General features: G+C 39.3%; 1 protein-coding gene across 3 annotated transcripts in view; it reads right to left on the reverse strand.

Annotated features, from left to right (window-relative positions):
• Window positions 1-20,226, reverse strand: part of IQGAP1 (IQ motif containing GTPase activating protein 1) — a 55,655-nt gene that overhangs the window by 23,346 nt on the left and 12,083 nt on the right. For all 3 annotated transcript variants that reach the window (XM_066328082.1, XM_066328080.1, XM_066328081.1), the window contains exons 3-16: window positions 17,513-17,669; window positions 17,062-17,139; window positions 15,375-15,451; window positions 13,953-14,020; window positions 12,798-12,911; window positions 12,229-12,407; window positions 11,490-11,580; window positions 10,955-11,118; window positions 9,433-9,517; window positions 8,234-8,397; window positions 7,702-7,862; window positions 7,045-7,169; window positions 3,675-3,838; window positions 923-1,013 (exon numbers count right to left, since the gene is read on the reverse strand). In XM_066328082.1, coding sequence (XP_066184179.1) covers window positions 923-1,013; window positions 3,675-3,838; window positions 7,045-7,169; window positions 7,702-7,862; window positions 8,234-8,397; window positions 9,433-9,517; window positions 10,955-11,118; window positions 11,490-11,580; window positions 12,229-12,407; window positions 12,798-12,911; window positions 13,953-14,020; window positions 15,375-15,451; window positions 17,062-17,139; window positions 17,513-17,669 — 1,718 coding nt within the window. The remainder of the gene's footprint in view (window positions 1-922; window positions 1,014-3,674; window positions 3,839-7,044; window positions 7,170-7,701; window positions 7,863-8,233; window positions 8,398-9,432; window positions 9,518-10,954; window positions 11,119-11,489; window positions 11,581-12,228; window positions 12,408-12,797; window positions 12,912-13,952; window positions 14,021-15,374; window positions 15,452-17,061; window positions 17,140-17,512; window positions 17,670-20,226) is intronic.

The following is a 20,226-nucleotide window of genomic DNA, read 5'->3' on the forward strand; positions in this document are numbered from 1 at the left end:
AATGGCAGAATGAGCAAGGCAACAAGAATACACCCTAAGAGGTGGGGTGTATGTAAGATACGCAAATTTTAAGTGTAAATAAACATGTAATACAAATAAAAAAACAACTACACAATTTGCACTATAGAGGCCTCTTCAGTTCAGTCCAGCCACGTCCAGGAACTGCACCTGACAGCATGTAAAGCAAGTGCCCAAAGTCCCAGTATGATGCTGATTTATCACCAGAACTTTTCAACACACAAAGTTACAGCTCTCCTGACATCTGTTTCAGTTAACACAGTTTCTTGTGGCAGAGCCAGTCACAACTCAAAAGAGGCCTTTCAACATCCAGAGCAGTAATCACTTAATTGTTTCTGCGGACAGAAACAACATCATTATAAAGACTAGGATGCAACAACGGGTGGACCAGCCCACCTGCAAACTGTGTTAAAGAGCAAAGGTGAGTATCACTGATGTGTAAGTACCCTCTGCCTCTGAAAAACACATGTTTGTCTGATAATACCTAAGAGAATCAAGACAAGACAACAGTACCTCATGCAAATAAAAGGTAGTGCTCACAAAAAACACCATTTCAATTGTGCATGTCAACATTCTCACATCTAACCAACCATCCACAGACATGCACAATTAGTCGCAAATGACAAACCATTTGATAGACATTTGTCCATTGAGGTAATGTGGTCTAACGGTCACATGCAAAACTGGAAAAAAAATGTATATCCCCCCACAGCAGAAGAAATTTAGTATTTGAAGAATTGGACATTCATTCCTCAAAAAAAATACACCTGCACTAGAATCCAGTAGGTTCAGTAGGTTTCCTTTGCCACATGCACATGACATCTCTAGCTCCCAACTTTTCCTTAAATAACTGGTATCTGGCTGGTAGTGGGGATTAACTGCAATACTGTGTGATAATACTTACATCTCTGGGACTCCTCTGTGTCCTTGTTAGCCTTATGAATACCATCCTGAATTTCATCTAGCCAAAGTACAGCTGTTTCATCCTGTGTGTCCTGAAGAGAATACAAGAAAAACATACAGTATCAAGAGAAAAATACAACTCTTTTTGCAAAGTAAGATAACCTATATTCAGAAATGGCCAATAGAGTAGTTTTCCGTATCAGAGGGAATAAGAAGTATTTCAGTCTTCCTAACTGACTCCAGCACAAGGACACCGTGTAGATTAGTAACTAGCAGACTTTTGAGGCATTACCACACTCAACACTTTCTCTCAGACAAAAAAATCTTTTTGCGAAACAGAACAAGCAAGAAATTCTATCAATGGGAATCACTCTAATAAGCTGAGTGAACACAAGGCCAGGGACTTGGTACCAGTTAGTCCTAAAGTCACACTAGCTAAGAGGATATGATTTCCCAAGAAATTTCCCAACAGAAGATGATTGCACAGAGCTTCCGATGGACATCTGCATGCAGAAACTAATAAACCCTTGGGTAACTAACGTCACATCAGGCTGTTCATTTCTGTGCCCACAAAACTTCACAAACCTGTACAAACTAGCAAAGTAAAAAGCATTGTACGTATTGTGGATGGGTGTACACGCACAGTAGTCAAAGCCGTGTTTTAAATCTCTGTTTTAACAGATTGCTTGTCAAGGAGCAGTGATCACACAGTATCCTGTATTTTGGCTGGAAAATCTAGCCAAATGGAGCTAACGTTACATGCGGAAATTTGAGAGGAGGAAAGGGACAAGTGTTTTGCAAGTCCCAAAATATACATAAAGAACAATGACCCAGCAGTTGCCAAGCATAAGCTTCTCCCCGCCCACTGCTGCTTCCTGTAAGTAACTACAGAAAGAAATGCTAAGATGCAAGGGCCATCTCTCTGACAACTTTCCTCATGCAAACAGAATGCAGGAAACATTTAGTTCTGGAATGAAATAATAATCGCACTCTTAAGAACCACTATTTACAACATTCAAGAGCTTTAAGACTTAAAATGAACATTTCCTTAAATGCTTTCCATATTTTCCCCACTCTTTTGGCAGATTTAAAAGTACTGGGCTAAATGATACTTGACATTCAAGATCTTAACACGACCTTCACAGGCAGATTTCACCTGAAAGCCATACAGTCCCACAAGCGCACCAACAACACCAAAGTTCCTGTCCAGGGTGTGAGGGAGAATCATCACTGTAACTCTACTGTTCTATCTACCCCCAGAAGTCAACCTGAAGACTACCAAAACCATCTCATGCTTCTCTATAGTTTTACTGCTGCAAAGCTTTCTGCAAGGTACACACAGTTAAACACACTACAGAGTGTACTGTTCTTCCCTCTCTCACCTGATTACATCAGAAACATGCACGATACAGCACTCCCCATTCAAGTCAGCAACTGAACAATGCCTTCAGGTGAACTACAACCCCTCTCAGCCCCAAAGCACAGAAATCACTAGCTCATAACTGAGTTCAGATTGTGCTTATTTTCCCGATATTGTTACCTTATAATATGATCTTTCTATTTTTGGAAATACGCCCCTGCTGCTGGGAGAAGCCCTTCATCTTATGCCTAAATAAGGTAATCTCATACTGACTCACAAGTTACCAGCACAGTCTGGCACAAGTTTAAGCACAGAATAAAAAGATTTCATTGTTTCACTCTGACTCAGCCACAGGAAATGCTTCAGCACAAAATGGATCCTAAGAAACATTAACTCTGTCAAGACCCTTGGGAAAGCTGCTTAATGACTTTCATCAGAATTGCACACAGTTTTCAGCTATTGTTATCACACCGGTTTACCTTTTGTCAGAAACAAAATGTTCAACACAATTTAGACCTTAGCCTCTATACAAAATTATGCGTTGCTATTAGAGCAATGAGCTCCACAGCAAAAAAAGAAACCAAAACACTCTCAAGCCACTGAAAGCAGATGTGCTACTTTTCTGTAAATAAATGAGGGGGGGGAAAAAAATCAGTATCCTATCCCTACTATCCAAAAATCACTTGCATACACACACGTGTACTCGTCATCCTTTCTTATACCTGTAAGATGAAACTTGCTCTTCCTCTCTTCATCTTCACCTTTCAGTTAGTGAAAGCTGCAACTATGTACAAGTAGGTAGAAGTCCTTGGCTAATGACAACTTCTGCTCAAAAAAGTCAAAAGCTATGAAAGTGTCATCAGGTGAAAAACAGCATATATTTTGCTGGTAGCATGTATGTTGCTTCACATCTTTTTTCTAATTTACCACTTTACAAACTTTTCCGCTTCCAGAAACTTTCTTTTTGCCATATATAACTATACCTAGGACTACATTTAACAAAGAACATTAGAAGAAAATACTTAAGCTTGCAGAAAACATGCAATCAGAAGTTCAGTACTCTTGAACACAGTCTCCTCGCAAAAACAGATGATGAATATTATTTTTCCACGAAAAAGACACATATCTCACTTGGGACCTGAGTTCAGCTGTAGCAAGCCACCATGTGCACTTAATATCCTCCTATGCATCTCCACAGTTCATGGATTCAAACCGTTAGCTGAAATATCTTTCTCTAGCACAGAAAGATCCAAACTGACTGGTAAGATCAGTTGAAGGTATACAGACTACCCATCTCTCCATTGCCAATTTTGATTCCTGACTTTAAAGACCAGTAGGATTCCAGTAACACCAATGCAAAGGTCTTTCAAGAGGTGCATTTAAATGTGCTCACCTGCGCTTTCTCTCTCTTGGCTCGAAGTAGCGTATCCTGGTAATGCTGTGCTACCTTTGGGGTTACACCCTCCAATTTTGCTGCAGGAGTCTGTAAGGCTTGAAGAGTCTTCTTGGTGTCCCCTTCATCCAGAGCTTCATTAATAAGACCAATTGCCAAAATCCCTAGGGAGGAATGCAGAGGGGGAGAAAGACAAAGTTCCATTCTGGGTCAACAATCATCACAAGCATCGCTTCAGAAGAAAAGTGTCGTTAGTCATTCCTAAATCAAGTAACAGCTCAGAACCACAATATTTTTAACAGGAAAAATTATTTACTAATAAAGAAACTAAGGCTATTTCTCCTCCCAAAGTAGTAGTAATTATTGAGTGCTGCATTTTAAAAAATAAAGTTCAAAACAAACAAACAAACAAAACCCACACACAAAACCAAAAAAAAAAAAAAAAGAAAAAAAAAAAAAAAAAGGAAGAAACAAAATCAAAAACTCAGGGAGACTACATGCATGGACACAACTTCATCCTCAGACATCCAGCTCAGAGCTTCAAAAACAGAACTATCAAAGCCCAAATGACCAGAGTTCACAATATTCCAAGGTTCTGTCTTTTCCAAAAAGAAATCTTCACATAAAACTGAAGTCTTGCATGGAATACAATTAGAAAATACAGTAATTTTGTATTTTAGAAAACTCTTCTATTAAACACATACGTAGTATCAGCTGTATTATCAAAGAAGTGGATACTATTCAAGTACAGTAAAATTTAGCATTCAGCAAAATAATAAGCTTACAGTTAGCTAAATGCAAACAGAGTCTACTATAGCAACTGTATCCTGAAAACCATTAAATAACTCAAGTTGAGATGAATCCCAGAGTTCATCTGATTCAATTCCCTGCTTGAAGAAGGATCCAACCCCTGTTTGTTCAGTGCAGAATAAAGAAGTCTTTTAGATAAAAGAAAGGAGCTGAGTGTGGGAATCTCCAACTTTGAATACAATAACCAAAGACTGTGACTCTTTGACACAAGACTCACAAAACAGAGGTTCATACTAAAAATAGAACATCTTGGGGAAGAGATTATATTTGGACGGAGTAGAGATCAGAGAAATATATACGCTGAGGACATTGCAAGAACTGCGTCACTAAAATGATGGCAATGGTTTCTATCAAAACCCAGATACAGTAATTTAAGAAAAGGCACAGAAAAAAACATAAAATACAAATATAACTATGAATGTAAATATAGCCACAAAGCTTCAGGACCTTCTCTGACTAATTTAACTTATTGACAGAGAAAAGAGAAATATCTTTGCATAAGGGCATATCCAAAGCAGACCAAATAATTAGGAAATTCCCCAGGAGAACAATTTACCTCATAAAAGGATTTTCTGCACCTTTTCTTACAGGATAATGAGCTTTAAAAGAAACAGGATGTTGGGACTATACAGACTTTTAGAATTTGACTGGGACCTCTTACATAGAAAAGATACTATGAAACTAGCACCACTGCGTGCATCCCCCGTGTGGTGCCTGGTCTATGTGGTTTCAACAGATCAACTTATGTGACCCAAGTAGGAAACACACTGTCTATTTGGAGATGCAGGAAATAAGTTAACCAAGATAGCAAGCTTTCAATTTAAAAGCTAATCCTCTCTAGAATTTAAGTTTTCCAAGGGGAAACACAACACACCCAGTGGCAGAAGTACACAACCAGTGGCAGAAGACACCTGCTTGTCTCAGCGTATAACAAACTTTAGCATCACCTACACACTTGTGACAAATCTCTCCTACTTTATGATGCAAGGCTTTGAGCCTTGCTGAGATATTGAATATTACAAAATTATAAATATTTCAAAGATGGCTTCAAAGTTAGTGTCAAACCCAGAAGACTTTCAGCATTGGTCATAAAAATTCAGAACACTTACTGAAAACAAGAAAGAAAAAAAAAAAAGAAAGAAAATTAAACCATCTGAAGCAGAACATCACAAGGGCCTACTGACAAATAAGTTTCCTTAACTGTACTATTTTCAAGGCCTCCTCCACTCTGGATTTTAAGTCCACTAATATTGTCTTAGCACAAGAAGAATTACTTCAATTTTCTGTTCTGATGAAGTGCTCATAATTACACTCAGGATCAGTCTTTTATTACTGCTAAAAGATCATTATTAACATAAATGCTACCGAGAAACAGGAAGTAGAAAACATGCAGGGCTAGAAGCATAGAAATTATGCACACATTCATTCACCATTTCCAGCTTGCACCACTACTTTTTTTCCTTCATAGGCGTTTACTTTTCAGTACTCGCACTTGCTGCATAGAGTGGTTTGGGTTGGAAGGACATTAAAGATGACCTAGCTCCAAGCCTCCCTGCCACGGGCAAGGCACTCCTTCCACTCTACCAAGACTATAGACCAGGCTGCTCCAAGCCCCACTGAACCTGTGTATGTATGTATGTATATACTACACCTCTTCCTGTTCTCTTCAATAGAGGACAACTGACCAAATGCCTCTAGGTGAGGGCAATGTATTAGTGGTGATTCTTCAATCACACCTTTTATATAAATGCCAAGAAACAGATTTCCATGGTTCAGGCCAATAAGCCCTCTAAGGGAACAACGAGCAGTAAGACGGCAGGACATAAGATGTACAGTACAGTTAAAGAATTAACTTCAGAGCCATGGCCATGGTGAGAGCTCAGGTATCAGTATCTCTGCACCCAGGGAGCTGGAGTCTCACCAGTGATTTGTGTTACACACTTGTAACTTCAAAGGGCCTTGGCACATCTTCCAATTAAGGAGCTAAATACTGGGAACTAAACCAGGGAATGAAATACTGGAAAAGTAAAAAGATCAATGTAGGTTAAAAAAATTAAAAAAATTAAAAAAAAGGAAGAAGAGGAAAACCTGAACAGGGACAAAGTTGCCATCAAAGAAAAGATAAGACCGAAGAAAAATATCTTCTACTGAATGCAGCAAATTAGGAAGAAGGATGGAGCACTCCAAGAGAAGTCTACAATTAGCTTAAATTTGGGGGACTGAAGCAAAATAAGACATATCCTAGACACTGACACCAGACAATGCATTTTCAATGCAAAAAGGGTTGAAATTTTCACTGAAGGATCAATAAACAGTTTTGAAATACTGTCGTCGATACCAAAAACACAACAGACGGCCTGATCTCTCCATCAACAAACAGTCCTGCAATCAAGACTTTCATATTACTGATCACCAAGTCTTGTTCACAATTAAGATCTTCCTAGATATCTAACTTACAACACAACTACAAGTCAATCAGTAACTTTTTGTATGGACACACACCTAATGTTAGCACTCCTTATAAGCTGTGGTTAGCAAGAATTGAACAAAAAAACCTTACTTTCGTGTTCTTCACGCACAACTTTATTCACATGATCAACACAAGACTGGATATCATTCCATGTGATAAATTCATTTCCTTCTGCATTTCTTTCAGCTTTCAGCTTCACCAAATCATCAATGTATCTGTCAGAAAACAAACCCCAAACCCAGTAAACATTACATTGCAACAAGCTGCTCAGGGAGCACACAACCCAGCACTGAGAACTGCACACAAAGTGAGAGAGATAACATGAGGGTTGAAACTGAAAATGGGAAGAAAGAGAAATGCTTGTGTGTGTGTAGGATATCAGCACAAATGTGAAGCAGGTTCCAACAGACAAAACTGCCAAACAAAAAAAAGCACTGAAACACTGAAAAAGGGTCCAGGGCAAAGAAAATGGTGGGAGAGCTGGAGTAAGTACTAGTGACAACTTAATGGTATTACAGCATGGCTTTAATGTGAAATCCATGAGAAAGCATTTAGAGACAGTACAGGAATCAGACCAGTAAGAAACAGTAATCACAAACACAAGATAAAAGAGACAGCAGAGATTAAATTCATACTGTAACAAATAATGTAGAAATAATGTAAAATTTAAGAGAAGGAAAAGAAAATTCATGAAGTCACAGAACAAAAGCAACATCAAGGTCAGGTACGATTCCTTGAATTACTCACCTCTGCGAGTTCTCATCCTCAATGTTTGTAAGGCCTGTGACAGGACTGCTCAGTTGTTTCCACACCGTATTCATATCCCCTGAATCCAAAGCCCTGTTAATCAGGGCCACAGAAGACAGCATCTCTATAGCAACAGATAGTTCTGGATGGGTGAGGTGACCCTGCATACAAAGAGGACAAAAAATTAATTCTATTCACTCTATACAAACTACTGCTGCACACAGAAAACAATGGAGTAGCTGTCTGAACAGACATGTAACAAGGCAAAGGGACATCCTTTAAGACAACAAAGTAGAAAGGTGAGTACCATAAACAAAGTGAGAGCACCAAGTAGGAGACTGACATACAGTCTTACAAGGCCGAGCAGATCAAGATTTAAGGAATAAACCACATCACAACAGACTGAACACCAAAAGCAATTCTGTGAAGACTCAAGACACCTTTGTTCCAGAGAATGCGTTTAAGAAAACAGACAAGGTAGACCCAGTGACCCATGCCAACTTCCAGAAGTAACAGAGAAGGTGATATTTACCTCAGGGCTCTGTTGCTGTAAGGTGGCCAGCTCCCTCTGATAAAGATCTGCAGCAAATGCATAAACCTCTGGTAACTGGGCCTCTGGATTCATCATTTCTGCCACAGTCATCTCAGCATTACCCATTCGAATTGCTGAATTAATTTTGGCTACCGCAGCCAGTCCTAGGAATTGAAAGAGCATAAAATATAAGAAAGCAGACAATTGAGACTCCCACAACAACAGCACTTTCTTTTTACTCAAATACGTAACTAGAGAAAGAATAATATCTGACCTGCAGGGAAAGAGCCAAATTCTCAGATCTCAGTTATAACATCCCCAATTAGTTAGTCTTCCGTTACTGAAGACCAAACACACAATGTTCATATTTAATACTAGTTCACCTTTTTGTCTTGTTATCAAGGGACCGTTCTACCATTTAAGTATTCTGATAGTAAGAAGTGTCATTGCAAAGTTTTGGATGGGTGAATCATACCAATCTTATATTCCTTTCTACCTCTATCCTGCTCAAGGCAGTAACATAGGCACTCCATAGTGGGTACATGCTGGCTAACTTAAAACACTGCAAGCAGGTAAACAAATGTGGACTTCCATGCCTAACAAGTAAGGTACTTCGAAGGTAGCTGCCTACTTAATTCAGCATTCGCTATTTTCCTCTTCTAGTCTAAATCCTCTCCTCCAATCTCTGGTAGTTTCCTTTCTACCTATCACAAAGAGAATTGCTCCTGCACAGTAATAGAGCTCTGCACGGTCTCAGAAGCATCTATCAAATAACAGTCAGCAAATGATCCACATTTTATTTGCTACCTGATATTTAGAAACAGTAAAGGTTCTGTAGCTCAGTGTGAATGATCAGCAGATAAACCTATCTTTCACATCTCTTGGAGCAATCCAGATTTTCTTCACAGATCCACAGCACAAAAATTCATAAAACTATTCTATAAGAAGAGGTTATTTAGGATAGATGCAAAAATTCTGTTTCTTAGTTCAGATTATATGCTGTTATCTCCAGCCACATTGGAAGAGCTGGATTAAAGACACTGCAAATAATTAGGGCAACCAACTCTCTTTAATGTTCTTAGCAGCTGTAAAGTATTTAAAGAAAATTCAGTGACCATTCATAATAGACCCAAATACTGAGCTGCCTCATTTTCTTCATCACATCCATGGTGACTGCAATAATTTCTGCTGATCCTTACTTCGCTGGTACTGTTGTGCTGCCGTGTTAGCGGCATCCACTCCCAATTGCAACTCTTCCTTCTGAAGAGGACCTGTAAGGCCAGCCTAAAGAAAAAAGAGAAACTGTAAGGGTGAAAAAATGCCAAGTTATTAAATTCAATTATCTCAATAAAAATACGCCACTTGAACTTAAAACAGAAAAAATGCCATATACATAAGGAACACAGAAATTACTCACCAGATTCTTAGTTCAGGTGCTGAAAGACCGTATGTGTACACTTTTATTTTACTCAAATACTTAACTAGAGAAAGAAAGAATAATATCTGACCTGCAGGGTCAAATGTGTTTCTGTAAGATCATCAAAGATCCCAGTCCCATACACATAGCAATTAAAGGCAAGACTGTTTCCAAAATGACAAAATATTTAAGACAAAAGGCACAAATCTGTGGGAAAAGACCCCCTGTACATGAGCTGCATGCTCATGAGTGAGATTAGCAGTTGTGCAGCTTGGCACGAAACAATCCATTATGTAATGCTGCATTTTACCTCTGAGCAACTATAAAGTTAGCAGAACACCAAACTGGCCAACAAGCAGCTTTGGCTTATACATACACACTTATTGGACTATATGATACTATGCAAATACAAATGGAAAACAAGTAAGAGTAACTAGGGTTAGTAACTTGGGCAGCATCACAAGCTACCCAAGTTGAAGGTGAAAAAGACCCTTAGGATCATTGAGTTCAACCATACACCAGCACTGCCAAGTCCACCACGAAACCGTGCCCCTAAGCACCATGCCTGGAAGTGGTGTATGATGGTATTCTCCACAGTGAAAGTAGTTCACGCTTATCTGGTAAGTGTTTATAAAACACATATATTCACATTATTTGGGCACTGACAATAGTAAAACGAAGGAGGAAACACCTTATTTTTAGTAGTTCTATACACCTACAAGTTCATAGTTTAAGGTTTGTGTTGTTTTTCTCTGAGGAATGGTTTTTCCCCAGGACCCCTGGAGCCTGTAACCATTTAGTTTGACCCTTCCTTCCTTTCTTGACCAAACTGGCTGAGGTCCAGCTATCCCCAACCGGGCAGGAGCCTTGATAAGGCCCTGTTCTTCTTCCTCTCGCCCTCCTGCCCTCTGGGCTTCTTGCCCTCGCTTCCCTCCTGGAATAAACGTCTTGGATCAACCCTGGGGGTAAGAGCCTCTTTTGGATCTTCCGTCTTGTCCATGAAATATTCCCCCAAAGGCTCCCAAGAAGCTGAACTATCCCCGGGGACTGCAGGGGTTTGTTTCAGGTTTTGTCAATTATATGTACACCTACATACAAACGTTATGCTGGCCTTTCACATGCCGAGATAAAACCTAAATAATGGACAGCCTTACTGAATGCTTCCATCTCTTATCACTAACTTTTGTAGCCAACACTAAACTGTAAAGCAGGTATATTCCAAGTGATTAGTACACAGTTGTATGGTGAAAGGTGGGAGCAGGGGAAAAACCTCACAAATCAGGGCAATCTATACTTTTCCATACCTCCTGTTTCCGCTGTCTATCACTCAAAAACTGTTTGAAGTACCAGTCACAATTTTCTCGTAGCAATCCCCGGAGTCCCAGGGCTGGTGCTGTCAAGGCTTCATACACTGCTAATGCATCTCCTCGTCCCAAAGCCAGGTCAATCCTTGATATGGCTGAGTGTGCTAGCAACAGTAAAACAAGAGTTTTGAGAAAGTCCCATGGTTTACACAATCTACCGCTCAAAGAGATACTCTTAGACCTGACAGATAGCAAGTTAGGTATGGAATCCAATAGGAACACTTCCAGAGTCAATTATGAATTACTAGCCTGAAAAACAGGCTAATGGTTGGAAATGGCATGCACTTTTCAAGATGAAGAATTGAAGGGCCCAGCAACAAGCATAATCCATTTCCAAAAGGAAGGGTAACAGAAGCCGTAGCGAATTAAGCTTTCAATCACTAAAAATTTTGTCAGCATTACAGAAAAAGAAGAGAACAGGTATCATTTTGAAGTACTCTTTTAATTAAAACTATTACTATAAAGTGATACTTACTATTCACTTTATTGATGTTTCCCTGAATCTCAGCTTGAGTCAGAAGTTCTTCATACACATCTCTCTCTCTCTCTAAACTTTCTGAGGCAATCTGAAGAGGAAATAAAAACTAATCAGCTTCCTTCTCCCCTACAGAACTCCTAACTGAAAAGGTCAGGAAGGGTAACTGTTTACCCATACAGAGCTGTGTTAAGTCATACATACACTACCTCTACAAATGCAAAAAGAAGCTCTAGGCATAAATACATTAAAAGTAACTATAGTCAAACTCTGATACAGACAGCTTAGAAACATCTTATTTCAATGTAATGGCTCTACCAGACACACAGTAGATCTCCAGAACACAGAAAGCAGTACACAGAGCTAGGTATGTGCTATACCATGCTCTAAAGCAATATGGACCACTTCCAGCATCAATCAGTTTTGCTCATCATTTCATTGTTAGGAAAACGTATCTATAAAAACAGAAGGATGCATGACCAACATAAAAATGCTGACAGGAATTCTGTACCTATGTGGTCTGTATTTTACGCAGCTAAACAGACTAATGCAGCTAACTACTGCCTGTTTTCTCCAAGAAGACAGGTTACTGGGGAACGTAACAGAATGCCACGAGGAGTAAATCCACCTAAGACTATACACACAGGACATTAAAACACATTCAGCAAATTCCCTACAGTTTACACTGCAATACGAAATACTGATGCGTGCAAATAGTTTGAAAGAAGAATTGAGCTACCCTATTTTTAGCATTCTCCATCTTGTCTTGCTTTGCTCTGTAGAGTGTGGCTTGGTAAGTGGATTCCAGTTGATCATCCAGATTTATTAGCATGGCATTAGGGTTCTTCATTGCTGTAAGAGTGTCAGCTGGAACCTGACGGTCAATTGCTTCATTAATGGCAATGACAGCAGCATGCACTGAAAAACAAGCCACAGTCTGCCAGTTAGTCCTAAACAAAACAGCACTGTCAAAAATCAAGGCATCAAGAATCTCTTATTTGAAAAGAGCAGAAAAATTATCTGAAAATTAACTGGAAAGCAAAAGAATTATCAAAGTATCTCTCATTCCATCATGGCTTTGTGTTGAAGAAAACAGCAGCCTACTTTCTAGTTACAATATTTTAAGTAGTCAAATCATCATAATCCACAAAAAAAGAAAAATACACAAGGGAAAGAATAAAAATGTCTTCCCAGTCTTTCAAAAGGCCTACAGAAAGATTGTACTGAGCTTAAAACATACAGCATTAAAATCAACACTTAACTCATCTGCTGATTCAAATAAGCAAACAAAATGCCATTTTTCCTTACATGCAGCTTCATCCACAGAAAGTTCATTCGCAAGAATTCCTCCGATCTTGCTGAAGGCAGGCATCTGAATACCATACTTCTCCAGTTCAAGCCTCATATTACTGATTTCCTCCTCTGAAACACATGTTAAAATAGCGTTACATGGGTTTAAATGCATGTAGCACTGCTATGCTAACTGCTGCTAAAAAAAAAAAAAAAGACAGCAACAATAGATGACAATTAGCATTTAAATAACAGTTTGAATATAATTCAGTAAGTGAAACAAAAGAAATGAAAATGCTAAGACGTTTTGCACACTTTCCTAAAATATACATTTCTCGCAAAAACTCATACAGGAATATTCTGTAGTTTTTCTTACTAGAAAACAATGCAAGAACTCCCACGAGGAGCCGGAAACAGACTCCATTCTGAGGTACAGGTACCTCAACTGTGATTGCCAACAGGTCAGGAAAATGCATAGGCAGTTGTTTAAGATTTTCTTTTTCCCCACAAGCAGACTACACTGAGAGAAGTGAATGGAGTGCATCAACACATGCAGCTGCTAAATACCATGCTACTCTAAAAGAGGGTTAATAGTTTAGCATTTTATAAATATATTCAACAACCAACTTGCAGGGAAATAAAGTTTACACCTTTTAAACCAGATGAGTGCCCTTGGGCAAGAGCCTCACTAATTTGACACTTTTACAAAATTAAGGAAGTGAAACTTTAAGTGGACACATGACTTTGTGCAGGCATCTCCTGCACAAAGCAGATCAGCTGTCAAACACTTCTTCAGCTGATGGCACCTCTAAACTGTCACAGGAGGTCAGAACCACGTACTAAGTTTCAAATAGAAAACTCTCCCAAGGAGATGGATGCAAAGCTTAAGCATCTTACAACAGTGACAAATGAGTTAAGATATAGTTATTTGTGAAAGTAAATTATTAGTGAACTGATGACTGTCTCAGTGCCTGGCTCAGAAGCTGGCAAATGAAGTCTCTTTTTCTTAATTACTAGAATTCCTCATAGCCATTCATTTATTATTTTATTTCAGTTTAGTACATCAACAGCAACGATCCTTTAATTGACCTAAAATAAATGTTCAGCAACTGATCTAGAAGAGAACAAGAGATGAGATAAAGACAGCATTCATGAGAGTTGAGAGTTTTTTACCTGTGAAGTCTACCTTGCCATATAAATCCTGAATCTGGGGGGCAAGACCCAGTTTAAAAAGGTACAGGCTAGAAAAGAAAAGAAGTAAATAATTAGAACTAGTCATTTTTCCTTATCGTTCTGACAATGATACAATTATTTTAGAAGATATAGATTCTTTTATAGAGGACAGGTAAACCAATGTAACAGCTGATAATCACCAAGAGAGTGAGCTGACTCTTCCCCCCTTAGTTGAACGTAACTGGCCCACCATTATGAAGTCTTCACAGAATTACAGAATGGTAGAGGCTAGAAGGGCAGTCTCAAGTTTGTCTTGTTCAAGCTCCCTTTTCAAACTATATCACATAGGATCAAGTTCCCCAGGATCATGTCCAGTTCTTTTTTGAGGATCAAAACATTGAAAACCCTCATTTCAGAGCAACCTGTGCCACTTCTTGGTCACTCTCACAGGTAAATGAAGCATTTCCTGATGTTAAGAGGGACCCTCTTGTAGTTCAGATTATGCCATTTGCCTCTTGTCATGTCACAGGACATCACTGAGAAAAGCCTGGCCATACACCTCCTTTGAATCCTCCCTTCAGACAGCTGCACACATTGTTGAGATTCCCATGGCACTATATGTTATATAGGCTGAATAGCCCCAACTCTCTCAGCCTGTCCTGATAGGAGAGGCTCTAGTCCTTTAATCATCTTAGTGACCCTTCCTTCAACTCTCTCCAGCATGTTTGTGTCTCTCTAATGCTGGAGAGCCCAGAACTGGACACAGCACAGCAGGTGGGTCACCTCTAGTGGTGAAGTATTCACTAGGCTGATTTGGCTTACCAAAATGGGGTTAATGTATTCACCTGTGGCCTGATGAGAAATGGAATCACTACAAAGGAAGGATGAACCCATATAGCTGTGTACAGACCTGTGGGCCTGGGAAAAGAAAAGCAGCTCCATTTTGCCTGTCATGCTATCTCAACACAGATCACAGAAAGGCTTCCTGGGTTGGAAGGGACATTAAAAATCATCTAGTTTTAACTCACCCCACTACCCCAGGCTGCTCCAAGCCCCATCCAAACTGGCCTTGAACACTTCCAGGGATGGGACAGCCAAAGTTTCTCTGGGCAATCTGTGCCGGTGCCTTACTATCTTCTTGGTTAAAGAATGTCTAGCTCTGTCTCAGACAGCAGAGAGGGTGGGAATTGGAATGAAAAGGTAGTAATCTCAACATACTTTAATGTTTTTTTCTCCAGAATCTGATTTGGCCACCACGCCCAGGACAAATGATTGGCTTAATGGATCTTTGCTGACCTGATGAGATTGTTCTGCTAGAAAACTTGCCCTCATCCAGCCTTTGGTTCAGTTCTTTCTCCGGTCACCTTTCAGTTTTGCAGAAAGATTTCAGAAGCAATCAGATTCCTGTCTAGTATTCCTTACCTGAGTGCATGAATACAATAGATACATCGTGGCATGTTCTTGCGATCATAGATATCTGTTGTTTCTGGGTAGAATATCTAGAGACAAAGTTAGCAGTCTGAATTATATTCACTTTATACATCCAAATCACACCAACTCAATTCTTCCACATTACACTACAGAAACAGCTCATGGAACAAAACTCTTCAAGCTTCTCTGCCCTGGACCAATGTTTCTCCTAATTGAAGTGTCAATGCTTCCTTTTGTTTCTAATACCCTAATCAGAGCCCCCCCTTTTCCTGCCAAGTTCGACACATGTGAATGGGTAGAACCTTTCTTTTCTCTGTACACAAAGATACTGAGTCATGAGGTATTACTGAGGACTTTGGTGAAAGCCAAAGGATGAATAAAAGACTTACAGAAGAGAGAAACGAGAATTTTGTTCGGATTAAATGTAGTCGAGAAACAAGAGGACAGATGGTTTCAAGGGGAAACCCAGACCAGCACTGAGGCGCTCTGCATACTATATTTTCAGTTAGCTGGACCCAAAAGCTTTCAGACAGTCTCAAACACAAATCTCTTCAAAGTTTAACAAAAGGGGTTAATACTGAAGTTTCAACTATTTTGGAAGTCCTGACTTATTATAACATAATAAAGTATGCTATTTTCCAGTTATTTGAAGGTTCCTTGCTGTTGCCTATGAGCACAAAATAGCATTGTTCTTTTCTGTGAAGGCAAGAGCAACTGAATGACCCTCAATTCCACAGCATCAGTTCCCTCGCTGTTCTGCACAGGAAAATACTTAAAGCACTAGTATCTCTTGTAAATGTACTGAACCCCAGCCCGGTTTCTTCAACATCTTCTCATACATTTACTTCCACCTAAGACTACTTGCATGTGAAAATCTTACCTCATACCTCGCACTTAACATCTCTCTGTCCAAATCCCTCCTTATTTCTTTTCATCTAACCACCCTAACAGCACATTTCAGTATTTTCTAATCCCAAATGCATTTCTGTAGTAAACCACAAGTTATTTAAAAATCTTTACCAAAACTGAACTATTCAATTTGCAAGCACATATGCAAATAAAACATGTATCAGATTAAACTACACAATGCCAGTTTTGGTGAGACTATGCATAATATGACTAGAAAAAAACTTGACTGTCAGCCCAATGCTATCACAGTTCCATGTATTTTCAGGCAACTCTGTTTACTAGCTCTGAGAAGTTTAACTGGCCATTTCTCTAGTCAAGTCAATAATTTTATATTGAATTAAGCTATACCGGGAACATTTCAACTCAACCTGAAAATTTCACAGGAAAATCTGAAGAAACAGAACATAGTATTTTCTGCTGTGCTGCTATGTTTAGCACGATTTCTAAAAAAACTTCCATGATCGAACTGTGGCCTGGATTCTGCTCAAAAGAATGCATGGCAAGAACAATGTAATGCTGATATATGCAAGATAATTAGTATCAGGGATATGGTACGCAAGGATAAATTATTTTGCTCCTAGTCATTCTCACACATGTAGAATGAAATCTTTCAGCAAATTTTAGGAGAGAGTCTCACAGGGACACAAATCCAGACATTTAAGAATTAACTAGAGTAAGTGTGCTGATTTTTTTAACAGCAAATGCTTCCACAGAATGCAAAGCTTTTCTGAGATTATTAATTTATTTGGATGTACAAGACAGAAGTTACCTTGGGGAGACCAATCTCAGACATGGCATTCAGCCACTGGATTACATTATCTGTGTGTCGGAAGTGGAGACCAGTTGCCTGAAATAAAAATCGGCAGAAACAAGAGGAAGGGCAGTAAGAAACAAAGTATCACAGCTGTCAAGAACAGCACTGAGTTTCATAAACACAGATAGTGAAAACGGCATTTTTGCAGGAAAGAAGTCTCAAGTCTTCTATGTACACTTATGTTGACTGTTTATGGCTAAGTATTTCACCTAAGTGCAAGATTAGATATAAAGCTAAGAGTCCATACACCCCCTCATTTAACCATCAATCTAGATTGAAGGAAGAGTTTCTCAGGTAAGATTAATACAAATTAACTTTCTGCTTCTTTTCTCACAGTACCTCCGTGTGTACATATTCCTATTTTAGATGTCTACCTAAAGAAGTATCCATGGACAACAGCACTCACCTTATACCTAGTCTGTTCCCTGTCATAGATTTTCTTCACAGAAACCACTTTAGGGGAGAAAAAGTTTCCAAGTTTTGCCAGGTAGACTCCATTTCTCAATCCTTCTTCCAGCTCTGTTGTGGCAGGCAGCTCCTCATTCAAACAGGCTTCCATCCATCTGGAAGTGCAAGAAAAACACAGTTGGTGACATGAGTATATTTCCAATTTGTGAACACAACCCCATGCCAAACAAGTCTCATGCTGCTATTGCTGTCATACTCCAGCATACTATTCACTCAGCACTAGGCGTTGAAAATAGATATAATACTAACACAGAGTCTGCATCATTAAAATGCTAGTCAGTAACACTTCAGACAAAATATTAAGGAGAAGTAGAGTTCATCAACCAAAGTTTCAAAAGTAATTAAGACACCATCTCATCTTCATGTTCCTCCTTCAGCCCACGACTGAAGTTTCTACCGGTCTTTTAAACTAACTTATATCTTCCCCTTGTACAGGTTTATCTCACAAGCATTTCTTTACTCTCATTAAGTATTTGTTAGTTATTTCATGACTTTGTGCCACTTACTCAAGCTCTTATTAATCTCACAGAGAGGCCCTACAATGTTCACAGAATCATAGAACAGTTTGAGTCAGAAAGGACTTCAAAGCCTATCTCATTCCAACACTGCCATGAGCAGGGATACCTTCCACTAGACCAAGTTCCTCAGAACTCCATCCAAGACTGGTCCTGAACACGTACAGGGATAGGGCAAGCCACCATTTGTTTCTCTGGGCAGCTCCAGGTGGCTCAACACACACACAGTAAAGAATTTTTCCCTAATACCTAATCTAAATCTACCCGCTTTCAGTTTGATGACGATGTTCTCAAGTCTGTCTTCCTATATATCTTCTCCCACCCTACTATACATTTCAAGAACAGGGGAGAAAACATGGAACAGGCATTCCTCTCCTCATAACTCATTTTCCCTTATATTGCTGCCTTCCATCACATTTAATGGTATCACAGATCTCATGATAAAAATAAAGACTATCGCAAAACATTTTGAAAAATCACTGTTCTCAAAACAGAGGTGCACCTTGATATTTCTTCTATACAAACTACTTGAGGCTGTAAAGTGCAAGCTCACCTACAGTTTCTCCTAAAGACGACATTCTACCTGATTGCTCTGGTCTCTGAAAAAGAGACCTGCACAACCACAGGTCTCTTTCAAAAGTGTCTTACTTAGATCATGCCTCACTTGCAGCTAAACTCTAAAGCTCTTACAGGACAGATGAGCCTTGGACCAATTAGGATCACAGAAAGGTGGCTTTCAAGACAATAGGGGTCCAAAATAGCAACAGTCCATACTATAAAATGGAGCTGACAGTACAACGTAAACAAGGTTAGTAATTTGGCTCACAGATATTATAAGCCCACATTACTGGCGCTGATCCAAAACACAAGCAAGTAGACGATCCTGCTTCAACCCAGCGCACTTCACATCCCAAACGAGACACCACTGCACAGCGAACTGCAGCCTGAGCCCAGGAAAAAGCAAGGGGGCTTGCAAACCAAAGCAAGACCTGGAAAAGCAACAAGTAGTAGTATTTACGAGGAAGAAAAGGTTTCTGGGAACACCTGGCCAACATCTGCATACAAGCTACAAAAAGAAACTCAGTTCTTCGAACTACTGTTTTCCCAGGTTTTGCTGGTTTCCTTTCAAAACTTAGTCACTCTTGAATATTAAGTCACAGAAAAAGGCACATACTGATTGAATATGTGATAAACATGATATAAGTTTAAAAATTCTGGAACATTATCAAAAAGATAGTATCACTTGCATGCCATAGACCATTACAACTCAAGATTCCTGAGAGGACACAGAGCTACTCAGACACTGGAAGAGTCCAAATCACAGCAACAGGTTGGTTTAACAATACCTTCCCAACTACCTCACTGGGAGAACAAAAAAAAAACCACCAAAAGAACACCCACTTCCTTCGGAGTAGAAAACCTAAATGGAAGTAGAAGGGACACGTGACCAACCCATTTAATTAGTACCTTATGAAAGGACACAGAGGCAGTGAGTCTTGTCTGTCTCCGTGCCTCAAGATAAATGGCCTATAATTAGAACATATGCCATCTCAATGTCCTCATACCTGTTTCAACAGGTTCCTAAGTGGGTGTTAATATAACTACAAAACTAGAACAATTTACATACCATAATGCTCCTGCTTGGTGTGGCTTTGCTTAACCATTTGCTAAGCCAGAGGACAAGGCTATGTTTTCAGAAAACATCATCCAGTACCTTTTATATTTAAAAGCTCACATACTTGTATTAAAATTAACACCTGTCATCCTTAAAAGGCAAAAATACATGTGGAATTTCCAGATGAACAAGACAAATACATTTCTCAATGAGCAGGGAAACCTGGCTGTTGGGCAACAGCCTCTACTCCTTTGTGACATTAGGCATTAGAACAATATACCATCAATAAGCTTTTCACAGAACCTTTCAATTCTTTTCTGCTACTTCGGTTATTTCCACTATGCTCTCTCCCATTCATCAGTACAGAAAACAAGGTTCAACCCAGAATTATTTTTTCAATCAACTTGCATCACATGACTGCATAGATAACACTGGACTTACAATTTTACTGAAACTAGCTCTAATTAAAGTACTAAGTGCACCTTTCCAATCAGTTTGCCATACTGCTACAAAATCCCCCTC

The sequence above is a fragment of the Sylvia atricapilla genome, chromosome 13, assembly GCF_009819655.1.
Source record: "Sylvia atricapilla isolate bSylAtr1 chromosome 13, bSylAtr1.pri, whole genome shotgun sequence".
NCBI lineage: Eukaryota > Metazoa > Chordata > Aves > Passeriformes > Sylviidae > Sylvia > Sylvia atricapilla.